Source organism: Myxine glutinosa, chromosome 2, assembly GCF_964187855.1.
Source record: "Myxine glutinosa chromosome 2, kmMyxGlut1.1, whole genome shotgun sequence".
Taxonomy (NCBI): domain Eukaryota; kingdom Metazoa; phylum Chordata; class Myxini; order Myxiniformes; family Myxinidae; genus Myxine; species Myxine glutinosa.
In genome coordinates this window covers 115,722,938-115,737,476 of record NC_136262.1, presented here as the reverse complement: position 1 = coordinate 115,737,476, position 14,539 = coordinate 115,722,938, and the positions used below count along the sequence as shown (strand labels likewise).

General features: G+C 51.2%; 1 protein-coding gene across 1 annotated transcript in view; it reads left to right on the top strand.

Moving 5' to 3' along the window:
- The first annotated feature begins 4,364 nt into the window (after window positions 1-4,364).
- Window positions 4,365-14,539, top strand: part of LOC137417038 (calsyntenin-1) — a 34,744-nt gene continuing 24,569 nt past the window's right edge. The window contains exons 1-3 of the mRNA XM_078771463.1: window positions 4,365-5,536; window positions 7,514-7,636; window positions 7,786-7,981. Coding sequence (XP_078627589.1) covers window positions 5,437-5,536; window positions 7,514-7,636; window positions 7,786-7,981 — 419 coding nt within the window. The 5' untranslated portion in view covers window positions 4,365-5,436. The remainder of the gene's footprint in view (window positions 5,537-7,513; window positions 7,637-7,785; window positions 7,982-14,539) is intronic.

Below are 14,539 nucleotides of genomic sequence, written 5' to 3'. Positions count from 1 at the left end.
TTGCTTCAATCGCTCCCGAAAATAAACAAGAATGACTGCACTGTGGTCGCAACCTGTGATAAAATCCGGTAACGGGCTGATTGGGAAACACACATTTAAAGCGCTATTAAATATTTAACTGGACACTTCTTTATCCATGTCAGCTTCCGCTATATCGGAACGATCTGATTCGTCATACGGCCACGGATTGTTTAACCCCAATATGGGGCCGTTCAAAAATTAACGCTATTTTTTTTTAGGGAGACGCGTACCGTGCGTGCTGATGGGTATGATTAAACTTTACCGATATTTTTTATTCGACATTGATTAGATTTTTTGGGGTCCCTCATCCTAACACTCGACCCAAACAAAGCCAATGGAAATCTGACGCAACAAACCCAGGCAGAGTATAATCAGCACAGGCCTACAGGCCTAATGTTTTAGGCCCCCCAGAAAACCAAGATGGTATTATTTATTTTGTATGGGTGACATCGTGGGTGGATGCACCAGCAGTGGGAGGAATTGGAATTTGTGCAGCACCAGGAGGTACAAGAGGTAAAAATATTGGAGGCCCGTGTAACGGAACCAGAGCGGGTGTTTAAAGATAAAGACCTGTTGGGGCCACAATTGGTTGGGGATGAGATTAAGATTTGACCAAGGAGCGGCTGAAGACCTGGGACAATACCATCAAGGGAGAGGTTGCTTGGGTCCAACAGAGTCTGCAAAATGAGGTGTCGGTCCGTTAAGCATCTCCAGGACGAGATTAAGGGGACCCTCACCACGAGACACATTTTGGCACCAGAGGCTCCGAAATTGAATACCCAGTCGGGGGTGGGGAGTGTTTTGGCCCCGAGCTGGACTCAGGCATGGAGGAGTCGGGAAATAGAACCTCAGAAAACTGGTCCCCATCGTGAATTTGGAACAGCTGCAGGGAGGAGGGGCAGAAAAACCCAAAGAACCTGCAGCTGCAGTTGGGCAGACGAGGCCAAACTTTTTAAAAGGGAATTTAAATTTAAATGGGAATTTAATTTGGAGCAGGCTTGGAGGAGTTGGTCCCCGGGCTGCGGAATTCGGACCAGGAGAGGTCATTGGGACCGGCCTCGTGGGAAATTGCCCCACTTGGAAATTTCCCCACTTGGACGCCTTTCTTGGGGTACCATGAGGGCCACTAGGGGGAGGTGTTGTGGGCCGCGCTTTGGTGCCGGCACCACGGACAGCCACTAAGGGCCTGATGTTGTGACCGCCCGGGCATGCGGCCTGGCAGCCTCTCCCTGAGACACTGGGACAGCCAGCATGTGATGACCTGCCATGCTGTGCTGGTCTATGGATGCGGGTCGAACTGCATGGACAGGAATGATTATAGCCCGCCGGTCAACCATTTGGGCATCTGTGGAATGTGATGGTGTGAGCATGATCTTCCACAGATGAGTTGTTGTGATTTGTGGACTCTCGGCTTGGGAAGAGAGTCATGAGATTGAATCAGGAAATTGGAATGAGCCAATCATACGGGGCAATGCTCGGCTGGCAAGTGTATGGAGAAGCGCCCTTCTTTGGTGAAAATAGTGAAATGTGGAAAAATTGGCACGGGTAATTTGAGGGTTAGATGTAAAATTGAAGGTGAATTTTGTGAGGCCATGGTGGACACTGGGGCCAGTGACACCATTATTGATCCAGGGTGTGTTAGACCAGAGTGTTGGAGGCTGGGACAAAATTGATAGAGTAGCAGGACACAGCCTTCAACTGGCTAAGGGGGTGACGGCGCCAATATTGGAACGCGAGGTTTTCGGGATGGAGTTGGGCAGTTTGGAGGTCAATGTCTGGAGGTTGTATGGAGTTTTTATGTGATTAATGTTCGCTCTTACACGAGCCTCGATCTTGTATACAACAAAAACAAAAAAAACGTAACGGTCGACGATGACGTCACACTCTAACCAATCACCAAACACAATTCAATCACTCCATTGTTCCTCAACCAATCCTCATCCAGGGTGTGACCTCACGGCCATTCTTGACTGCCCATCGACAATGTTCGGGGGCGGGGCTTGTCAATTACGGTCCTTCGAGGCGGAGTCTAGTCATCCTTTGGGAATGTTTGGCTGGGCGGGGTGTACTTGCCGGTCGTAATGTCTGGGTACTGTCGGCGATTATGGTTGTTGTAATTGTTGTTGTAATGGCAGCCTTTTTAAGATGAAATAAAACATAAGGGAAAATCACATGGAAAATTACACAATGGGTATTATTCTTAAGCCCTACCTAATTAGCATAGCTCCACCCCTCATATGGAGACACATATACGGTCTTAACGGACAGTCAGCCTAACGGATTCCCGACTTAGTTACATCGAGGTGGGCTTCATTTTCTTCGCGTCATTAAGGGCGCGTCATTCACTCACACAAACCCCAATAACCAGTCGCACGCATTTCAATAATCAAAAACACTAATTCCAACCCCCCTGCAGGACCATGGCTTAAATGTCATTATGCACATGTGATCCTAAATTCGGCAGCGGGGAGGTACCGTACACGAAAGATGGTGGGGGTACTTCAGGCTGTGGTGCCCGCAGTCCAAAAGCAAGTGCCCGACTTGCGACTTCTCTTCACCCCCCCACCCCCCTTCAACTCTCGGCCCCATAACAGCCAAACAGCTCCTTAGCTGTTGTCCCGCCGGGGAGGGTCTCCGCACCAGGCTCCCTCGGCCTCAGGCTTTCATAGCCTCCGGGTCACCAGGGGTCTCCCTCCCCACTGGTCACCCAACCAGACCCCCTCCGACGGGTTTCCATTACCAGACACCACCGGCTGCCAGGGGCAAATTACCTCAGGAGGGGCCGCAGTCACCGCTCCTCCAGAGCTTGATCCATACCTGTGGACACACACACCTTCCCCACCCACAAAATGCACAATGACATTTCTTCCCCCGCTGCCATTCAATTCTCAACACAGTATTATAAGAATGAGATGGTATTCGTTGGTGTACTGCCATGGCCTGCTTACACGATGTAATTCCCCACATTCACTCTTCAACCACAGCTCAATCTTTTCTCACGACCACACAAAACACAAAACCTTCACACATAAACAAACGCCACCCACAAGACACTTTGTGGCACACACTCTGATCCCCTCACCGACCATGTGGTCACTCTCGCCCACCCCCATTCCAAATTACTCATGTCCCAATTTATGAGCAAGTACTGAAACATTCAGGACAGTAAACATCAAGGCCTTACCTTAAGTGCAGGTAGTCGCAGGTTGGTCAGGTCCAAGAGTGTCATCCACCCTGCCGAATTCCAAATTTATCCCATGGGGCCAATCAATTTTCCCCTAACTCTAACCCTAACAACTGACAAGGATGTGGATCCGCCTCCTCCAGTGACCTCAACTACCCTACAACACTTGACTACGACAGCTCCGCCCCTTACCGTGCGAGGGCTATCGGACAAGTTCAGCAGCCGAACCGCCAACATCGGCCCATGAGTGTCCACAAGGGTGCGACCCACCATCAATCCTTCGGCCCCCCCTGTGAGGACGATGGCCCCAGCTGGCCAATGTGGTGAGCACCTACCGCCAACTCCGCCTTTACCACGGCCTTGGATCTGAGGGGCATCCCCCAGCCACGTCCCCTGCACCTCTCACATCCCCCAGTCCAACCACATGCAGCCCCTCAGTGCCCACCCACATATGACCTCGCCCAATGTCTAGTTGCCAAGAAACTCAATCCCAGAAGACATGGTCTCACACCTCGACCACCCATACCACCCCATTGACCTCCAGACTGCCCAACTCAGTCCTCACAACCCCGTATCCCAATATTGGCACCGTCGCCCCCGTAGCCAGTTGAAGGCTGTGTCCCACTACTCTATCCATTTTGTCCCAGCCTCCAACACTTTGGTCGAACACACCTGGATCAATAATGGTGTCACTGTCTCCAGTGTTCACCCTGGCCTCACAAAAGTACCCTCAATTTTATATCTAACCCTCAGATTACCCATGCCAATTTTTCCACATTTCACTACTTTCACCAAAGAAGGGTGCTTCTCCATACACTTGGCACCCGAGCATGGCCCCGTATGCTCGGCTCGTTCCAATTTATCCCAGGGCTCTCTTCCCAAGCTGAGAGTCCACAAATCACAGCGGAACATCTGTGGAAGACCATGCTCACACCATCACGTTCCACAGATGCTCCAATGGTTGTCCAGTAGGCTATACCGTTCCTGTCAATGCGGTTCGACCCGCGTCCATAGACCAGCACAACATGGCAGGTCACCCACCATCAATGGTGGGTCATCATCAATCATGCTGGCTGTCTCAGGGAGAGGCTGCCAGGCCGCATGCCGAGGTGGTCATCACATCAGGCCCTTTGTTAGCCGTCCGTGGTGCCGCCACCAAAGCGCGATCCACAACACCTCCTCCTAGTGGTCCTCATGATACACCATGCTCGGCGTCTATGAGTCACCACCTCGGACCACCCAGAGGTCTCAACCTCCTCAGGGTCCGGCGACCCTGCCTGCCCGAGACACACGCTCGGGCGGCGCCCCGATGGACCAGAGACGCCACACTCCACCAGACCCCTCGTGGGGCCCGGGTCGTACCACGACACCATGGTCGGACCCCACGTCCAAAACTCGCCAGCACAGCACCCCAGCTGCCTGGCACAATCCAATTTAGAAAGGGGCAAATTTTACACGAAGTCGACCCCAATGACCTCTCCTGCTCCGATTTCCGCAGCCCGGGGACCAACTCCCGCCACGGCTGCTCCAAATCAAAGTCCCATTTAAATTTAAATTTCCTTAAAAAAAAATTTGGCCTCGTGTGAGCAACCGCAGCTGCAGGTAACAAACAACCCCTTCTTCAGGTTTTTCTGCCCCTCCGTGCAGCTGTTCCAAATTCACTATGGGGATCGCTTTTTCTGATGTTTATATGTGACCTTCCTCTTTTTCACGTCTCTGAGGTCGCATCGACCACCCGACTCCCATTCATTCACGATGTCCCCTTGTCCGCCCAAATTCTAGCGATCTGCGTCTTCCCACAGACATAGTGTACTGGAGGGACATGGCTCGGCACGACTGAGGATCCATAAAAGAAAAGACCTGGTGCAAAATTAAAGTTTATGGAGTCCGTTACGTTGAAAGAGAGCGTGACTGCGTTATCCGGCGCCACACAAGTTTTATGCGTGTGGCGTCACTGCGTTTGGGTTATGTTTTTGCTTTTAGTTACGTACTGACGTCAGCGCGCAGAGCTGCAGCGCATTGCGGCGAGAGGCGGAGTGCGCGGCGTTGCCTGTGAAAACGAGGTACACGCGGGAAAGGGAATCCAACATTCCAAAGGAAAATTTATCCCAAGAGCTTCAAAGGAAGATAAGGGAAGAGAAGGGGTAGAAGGGGAGGAAGAAGCGGCGGCGCGAGGAGCCCAAGCGCTCCCCCTCCCCGTCCCCCATCGGCTCGTGTCGTCTGCTGGGAGAATGCGGAACGCGGCGGCGACCTCGTTATCTCCCTGGCGCCTCCTCACGCTCGGAATCCTCGCTGTTGTTCCGGTCTCTCGTTCCTTGGGGACTGCAAAAGGTGTGAATGCTGATGGGGGATTGTGATGTTGATGAGGCTTTGTTATGATGATGGTGGTGAGAGGTTTTGGTGATGGTGGTGGTGAGGTGTAGGTGGTGGTGAGAGGTGTAGGTGGTGGTGAGAGGTGTAGGTGGTAGTGATGATGGTGGCGAGAGGTTTTGGTGGTGAGAGGTTTTGATGGTGGTGGTGAGAGGTTTTGGTGGTGGTGGTGAGAGGTGATACTGATAGTGGTGGTGAGAGGTGTTGGTGGTGGTGAGAGGTTTTGGTGATGGTGGTGGTGAGAGGTTTTGGTGGTGGTGAGAGGTGATGGTGGTGGTGAGAGGTTTTGGTGATGGTGGTGGTGAGAGGTGTAGGTGGTGATGATGGTGATGAGAGGTGATGGTGGTGGTGAGAGGTTTTGGTGATGGTGGTGAGAGGTGATGGTGGTGGTGAGAGGTGTTGGTGGTGGTGGTGGTGAGAGGTTTTGGTGGTGAGAGGTGTTGGTGGTGGTGGTGAGAGGTTTTGGTGGTGATTGTGAGAGGTTTTGGTGGTGATGGTGGTGGTGAGAGGTTTTGGTGATGGTGATGGTGGTGAGAGGTTTTGGTGGTGATGATGGTGGTGAGAGGTTTTGATGATGGTGGTGAGAGGTTTTGGTGGTGATGGTGGTGAGAGGTTTTGGTGATGGTGATGATGGTGGTGAGAGGTTTTGGTGGGGATGGTGGTGGTGAGAGGTTTTGGTGGTGGTGGTGATGGTGGTGAGAGGTTTTGGTGGTGGTGATGGTGGTGAGAGGTTTTGGTGAGGGGTTTTGGTGATGGTGATTATGGTGGTGAGGTTTTGGTGGTGATGGTGGTGAGGTTTTGGTGGTGATGGTGAGAGGTTTTGATGATGGTGGTGAGAGGTTTTGGTGGTGATGATGGTGGTGAGAGGTTTTGGTGGTGATGATGGTGGTGAGAAGTGATGGTGATGGTGGTGGTGAGAGGTTTTGTTGGTGATGGTGGTGGTGAGAGGTTTTGGTGGTGATGGATGGTGGTGGTGAGAGGTTTTGATGGTGATGGTGATGGTGGTGGTGAGAGGTTTTGATTGTGATGATGGTGGTGAGAGGTTTTGATGGTGATGGTGGTGGTGAGAGGTTTTGATGGTGGTGAGAGGTTTTGGTGGTGATATTTGGTTGTGGTATGACCGCCATCACTCCGCACATATTGAGGGATAGACATGTGATCATGTACAGATCATGCATGGTGTGTTGCCCACGTGGGGTGACACGTGTCCTGTGGTAAAGGTCACGCTCCGCCCAATAGAGAGCTGGTTGTGAAAATAAATAAATGATTTGTTCACACTAAGAACGCGCTTGTGCCAGAAGAGCGATTGGCTTGATTGGCGTGATTGGCAGGGACATGACGTATTTGTTATATAATTAATAATCACCATGTTTGTTCGGATAACACGTGGTACGACGTGCATCTTGTGGCTCCCACAATGCACCATTATACTTGAAATACAAACTACGCATGTCCCGTTTACTTTGCCTTCCTTGTAAGTTATGAAAACACCAGTTATACCACAGGGTTGGTGCCATCACGTGACTTTACTAACCGTGCTACAACGATCTGAGCTATGACATCAATACTTGCAGTAGTGATGGTATTATGACGTACCACTCTTACCCTGCATTATCACCTGTGTGACGTGTTCCAGTAATGAGTAATTGGTTTAATTAAGGTTTTACACCTTGAGTACCGAGAGGATGACTGTAGAACCACTGGGGGTGACTAACTCGGAGTGATTTATCATTTATTTACCTGTGCACTCTGGTGATAGCAGGTACACCGTCGGGGCAAGATCTGCAGGTGAAGGTACGTTCCGTAAATTAACCCCCCTTGTGCTTTTGTACCTCATCAGAGCATTCTGGTGAAGGATTGGGATAACGAGCAGTAAGGGAATGGCTGAGATTGAAGGGGTAAGGTAACTATCGTTGTGCGTGTGTGTGCTCTCCGCAGTAAATCGTCACAAACCGTGGATAGAGGAGCTCTACCATGGGGTCGTCACGGAAAATGAAGAGGAGGTCTTGCTCAACCCTCCGCTGGTTGCCATGGACCATGACGCACCGACCCCCTATGCTGGTACAAAACTCTGGACTAATAGTGTGGCAGTAAAGTATGGGGGTGGAAGAGGTGGACGTTTGTCCGAAAGGGAAGAATGTGGTTGTAGATGTAGTGACAGGTAGGGGTGAATCGTGGAGCTGTAACCATGCTGTGGTTGTGTCCACCAGGGGAGATCTGTGGATTCCGCGTGCTGGGTGCCGGGACCCCTTTTGAAGGCGTCGTGGTGAACAGCTCCACAGGTGAGGGTGTCCTGAGGGCACGGCCGGGCCTCGACTGTGAGAGCAGAACCGAGTACGAGTTCGGAATTCAGGCGTTGGACTGCGGGGAGGACAGTCAGCACCGACGCCAACGGAAGTCTCACCGGTGAGGGGGATGGACGAGTGTGCCGGGGAGGATGAGGTTGTGGGACATTGATAAACCTGCGTTAATAGCAATTGGTTAGAGAAGAGAGCAGAGACCAGACTTTCCCATTATGGGAGGTAAAAACCTCATTTGTTGAAATCCGAGTGTCGGATTCAAAGTTAGACCTTTTTGGTGTAGATCCGAGTGTCCGAATCCAATAAGACCTTGCTGGTGTAAACCCGAGTGTCCGATTCCAAATAAGACCTTGCTGGTGTAAACCCGAGTAACCCATTCCAAATAAGACCTCGCTGGTGTAAACCTGAGTGACCCATTCCAAATAAGACCTTGCTGGTGTAGACCCCAGTGTTCAATTCCAAATAAGACCTCGCTGGTGTAAACCCGAGTGACCCATTCCAAATAAGACCTTGCTGGTGTAAACCCATGTGTCCTATTCCAAATAACACCTCGTTGGTGTAAACCCATGTGTCCCATTCCAAATAAGACCTCGCTGGTGTAAACCCGAGTGACCCATTCCAAATAACACCTCGCTGGTGTAAACCCGAGTGACCCATTCCAAATAAGACCTCGATGGTGTAAACCCATGTGTCCCATTCCAACTAACACCTCGCTGGTGTAAACCCATGTGTCACATTCCAAATAAGACCTCGCTGGTGTAAACCCGAGTGACACATTCCAAATAAGACCTCGATGGTGTTAACCCGAGTGACCCATTCCAAATAAGACCTCGCTGGTGTAAACCCGAGTGACCCTTTCCAAATAAGACCTCGATGGTGTAAACCTGAGTGACCCATTCCAAATAAGACCTCGATGGTGTAAACCCAAGTGACCCATTCCAAATAAGACCTCGCTGGTGTAAACCCGAGTGACCCATTCCAAATAAGACCTTGCTGATGTAAACCCGAGTGACCCATTCCAAATAAGACCTCGCTGGTGTAAACCCATGTGTCCCATTCCAAATAAGACCTCGCTGGTGTAAACCCATGTGTCCCATTCCAAATAAGATCTCGCTGGTGTAAACCCGAGTGACCCATTCCAAATAAGACCTTGCTGGTGTAAACCCCAGTGTCCAATTCCAAATAAGACCTTGCTGGTGTAAACCCCAGTGTCCAATTCCAAATAAGACCTTGCTGGTGTAAGCCCGAGTGTCCCATTCCAAATAAGACCTCACTGGTGTAAACCCGAGTGTCCCATTCCAAATAAGACCTCGCTGGTGTAAACCCAAGTGTCCAATTCCAAATAAGACTTTGCTGGTGTAAACCCGAGTGACCCATTCCAAATAAGACCTCGCTGGTGTAAACCCATGTGTCCCATTCCAAATAAGACCTCGCTGGTGTAAACCCATGTGTCCCATTCCAACTAACACCTCGCTGGTGTAAACCCATGTGTCCCATTCCAAATAAGACCTCGCTGGTGTAAACCCGAGTGACCCATTCCAAATAAGACCTCGATGGTGTTAACCCGAGTGACCCATTCCAAATAAGACCTCGCTGGTGTAAACCCGAGTGACCCATTCCAAATAAGACCTCGATGGTGTAAACCTGAGTGACCCATTCCAAATAAGACCTCGATGGTGTAAACCCGAATGACACATTCCAAATAAGACCTCGATGGTGTAAACCCGAGTGACCCATTCCAAATAAGGCCTCGCTGGTGTAAACCCGAGTGACCCATTCCAAATAAGACCTTGCTGGTGTAAACCTATGTGTCCCATTCCAAATAAGACCTCGCTGGTGTAAACCCATGTGTCCCATTCCAAATAAGACCTCGCTGGTGTAAACCCGAGTGACCCATTCCAAATAAGACCTCGCTGGTGTAAACCTATGCATTCCATTCCAAATAAGACCTCGCTGGTGTAAACCCATGTGTCCCATTCCAAATAAGACCTCGCTGGTGTAAACCTGAGTGACCCATTCCAAATAAGACCTTGCTGGTGTAAACCCCAGTGTCCAATTCCAAATAAGACCTTGCTGGTGTAAACCCCAGTGTCCAATTCCAAATAAGACCTTGCTGGTGTAAGCCCGAGTGTCCCATTCCAAATAAGACCTCACTGGTGTAAACCCGAGTGTCCCATTCCAAATAAGACCTCACTGGTGTAAACCCAAGTGTCCAATTCCAAATAAGACCTCGATGGTGTAAACCCGAGTGTCCCATTCCAAATAAGACCTCGATGGTGTAAACCCAAGTGTCCAATTCCAAATAAGACCTCGATGGTGTAAACCCGAGTGTCCCATTCCAAATAAGACCTCGCTGGTGTAAACCCGAGTGTCCCATTCCAAATAAGACCTCGCTGGTGTAAACCCGAGTGTCCAATTCCAAATAAGACCTCGCTGGTGTAAACCCAAGTGTCCAATTCCAAATAAGACCTTGCTGGTGTAAACCCCAGTGTCCAATTCCAAATAAGACCTTGCTGGTGTAAGCCCGAGTGTCCCATTCCAAATAAGACCTCACTGGTGTAAACCCGAGTGTCCCATTCCAAATAAGACCTCACTGGTGTAAACCCGAGTGTCCTATTCCAAATAAGATCTCACTGGTGTAAACCCAAGTGTCCAATTCCAAATAAGACCTCGATGGTGTAAACCCGAGTGTCCCATTCCAAATAAGACCTCGATGGTGTAAACCCAAGTGTCCAATTCCAAATAAGACCTCGATGGTGTAAACCCGAGTGTCCCATTCCAAATAAGACCTCGCTGGTGTAAACCCGAGTGTCCCATTCCAAATACGACCTCGCTGGTGTAAACCCGAGTGTCCAATTCCAAATAAGACCTCGCTGGTGTAAACCCAAGTGTCCAATTCCAAATAAGACCTTGCTGGTGTAAACCCGAGTGTCCAATTCCAAATAAGACCTCGCTGGTGTAAACCCAAGTGTCCAATTCCAAATAAGACCTTGCTGGTGTAAACCCAAGTGTCCAATTCCAAATAAGACCTTGCTGGTAAACCCAAGTGTCCCATTCCAAATAAGACCTCGCTGGTGTAAACCCGAGTGTCCATTTCCAAATAAGACCTCGCTGGTGTAAACCCAAGTGTCCAATTCCAAATAAGACCTCGCTGGTGTAAACCCAAGTGTCCCATTCCAAATAAGACCTCGATGGTGTAAACCTGAGTGACCCATTCCAAATAAGACCTCGATGGTGTAAACCCAAGTGTCCAATTCCAAATAAGACCTTGCTGGTAAACCCAAGTGTCCCATTCCAAATAAGACCTCGCTGGTGTAAACCCGAGTGTCCAATTCCAAATTGCCGATTTTCTGTTTGTGACGTTGATGTTTTTTCTCAACTCGTAAGTCTGACCGTGACAATCGCCGTGGTCCTGCTGTTTGTTTGTTATGTCAAGGACACTGTGATCCAGACGGTGCGGTGTTCGATTCCCTATGATCCATGGGATTGACGTAACGCCAGTGCATTGCTCACACATCATGGGACGTCTTCCCTCCGTGCTTTTCCACCAGCTATTTTGCGGTGCTTTCAGAGCCATCCACTGTTTCTATAGTGACATGAATTTTAAACTCCCTTGTGGATTGGGATGGGTGTGTGTGTGGATCGCGGAGATGGTGGGGATGGGGGAAGGTTACATCATGCCTTTCTGTCTTGGCATTTGGGATGATGTCATTGAGTGAGTCTTTGTGAAATGCCTTTAGCAATGAAAGCGTTTTAAGTTTAACTGTTATATATATTTATATATATTTATATATATTTATATATATTTATATATTTATATAATTATATATTTATATATTTATATATTTATATTTTTATATATTTATATTTATTTAATTTCCAACCAAATCATGCCGATAGTGATATTGGTTAATGCACTCGTTGAGCTCTTGAGCACATTTGACGTATTATTACCATGACGGTAATAATATATCAAATGTTTAGCTTTGCTTCCCAAAGATCCATTGTTCCCCACCCAACTCCATGATATTTCGTTCCATGTTTTTGAGATTAAATGTGAATAACGTGACGTTTCTACTGCAACACAAAAATCCACATTTATCTTTTGCTTTTGCTTCTTCTGTAATGATCCTTGACCCCCCACACCACCTCCCCACCCTTCGTCACAACACCCCCACCTTCTCAGCCATTCCATCACCATCATGGTTGTCACATCACCACCGTAGCCATTGACTGCACAATGAGGAGGGAAACTAGAGACCCCAGGTTTGGTCCGTACTGCTGGAAGTCTCACGATGTACCGACATATCCGACGGGAATGGGATCCGACTAAAAACCATTCCCCCTGTAAGCAGAATGACCGAGTTACACTGTCCTGTTTTGAGGGGGTGTAAAGACTAGGCCATTGTGTGTTAGAACCCTGAATAAATTCCTACATCCTAGTCTACTTATCTCGTACGTATCTCCGGTCATCACAGTATCTATTTCATCGTGATGTGGTGAGTGTAGTGTCTGTCTGTCTGTCAAATTTGTCCAGTTCAGGAAGACCCGAGCTATTCTGGATATTTTGTTTGAGTTATGAGCCAATCATAATGTTGGATTATTGGTTTAACTAGCCGAAACCCATGGAACATCCACGGAAGGGAGGATGTGGTGTATGGATAGAGTGTACCATTATGGATGGCATAGGGGATTTGCTTGTCCGAGTAAGAGTTAGGAAGAAAGATGAGAATGAAGAGTGCGTATATGAACAACGATCGCCGACACCGGCACAAATGCATGCTCTGGATTGTCCACTCAGTGGACGGCTTGCTTTCGCCTTCGCCTGTCCAATCAGCGGACGGCTTGCTTCGCCTTCGCCCAGCAGACGCCAATACGATGGCGTCGTAAGATGGCGTCGTATCGGCAGTTAATCGGATGCTTTTGGGCCCCAACGTCGGCTAATTCAGATTTTTCGAGTATGGCTGTACGTGATAAACAAAGAGCGCGGTTCGTAGATCGTAAATCCATTAGTGCCGTGGGCATCGGGTCACTGGGTGCGGCGTAAAAGGGATAACAAAGTCGAGTCCTTACGCTATTATTATATAGATACCAATCAGTAATCAAATAGTAATGATGACGTTGTGGTGCTGTGCACACACGACTCGATTGCCAGAGAGGTAGGCCACAACGCGTTGGCACAACAAGAGTCTTTATTCAGAGCTCGCACTTCAGCACTGGGCGGGCTCGACCTTAGAGCCCGCATATATGTCCCGAGGCCACGCCTTGCCCCCGGGCGTGGCCGATCGGTCGAAAGGCGGGGCATGCATTTTAGTTCCCCGCCTGGACGCTCGCGCCACCCACTGGTGCGCGGAATTATTGCCCCTTGTGCCCGCCACACGCGCCCCCCCCAGAATTCCCGCGCACCTGAAGGGTGAGCTTGCGGGGAAGCCGGATGACCCAGCCGAAACGCCCCTGGCGATGCGTGCAGGGCTGGGGGGTAGCGGGACGGCGGGGCTGGGGGGCGCCGGGGGTCTGACCGCCGGGGGGCGGCCTCGACGCGGACGCAGAGCTGCTTGCGGGGGGTGGTCCAGATCGAGGTGGGCCGGCTTGAGGCGGTTCACTGAGATACGATCCGGGGCTCCGCCGATGTTGACGGTGAAATATTTGTCCCCGGTCTCCAGCACGCGGAAGGGCCCGTCGTACGGGGGCCGTAGCGGTGCCCGGTGGGCGTTATGCCGGACGAAGACGTACTCCGCCGTGCGAAGCTCCGGGGCGACGTGGGAGGACGGGCAACCGTGGTGTGCCGTCGGCACCGGGACGAACCTCCGGGCGGTCTCCTGCAGGGTGGAGCGCTGTTGCGCCGCGGACCAAGGAGCCGTGGAGTCGGGGATAAATTCGCCCTGTACCCGCAGTGGTTGCCCGAAAACCAGCTCTGCCGAGGACGCACGCAGGTCGCCCTTGGGCGCCGTCCTGAGGCCCAGCAGGACCCAGGGGAGCCTGTCGGCCCAGCTGCCGTCGCGGAGGCTGGCCTGGAGCGCGGCCTTCATCGAGCGATGAAAGCGCTCGCACAGGCCATTGGCCTGGGGGTGGTAGGCCGTGGTGCGGTGCAGTTGGGCGCCGAGCCCTTGCGCCACCGTGCCCCAGAGCTCCGAGGTGAACTGGGGGCCGCGGTCGGACGAGATGTCCGAGGGGGCACCGAACCGGGCAACCCAAGTGGCGATGAAGGCTTGCGCCACATCAGCCGTAGACGTCGCCATCAATGGCACGGCCTCCGGCCACCGAGTGGTGCGGTCCACCATGGTGAGGAGGTGGGTGAACCCCCGCGAGGGGGGCAGAGGTCCCACCAAGTCGACGTGGATATGGTTGAACCGACGCTCGGGCACCGTAAACGGGGCCAACGGGGCCTGGGTGTGGCGGTGGACCTTTGCGCGCTGGCACGCGAGGCACGTCCTGGCCCAGTCACGTACGTCCTTCCTGAGGCCATGCCAGACAAACTTCGCCGCGACGAGCTTCTGGGAGGCCTTCGTGCCCGGGTGGGACAGGCCGTGGATGGCGTCGAAAACCGTGCGCTGCCAGCCAGCGGGCACAATGGGGCGAGGCCGGCCGAGGGAGACGTCGCACAGGAGGGCCGCGCCCACGATGTCGAACGGCACCTCGGTGACGCGGAGGCCCGTGACGGCGG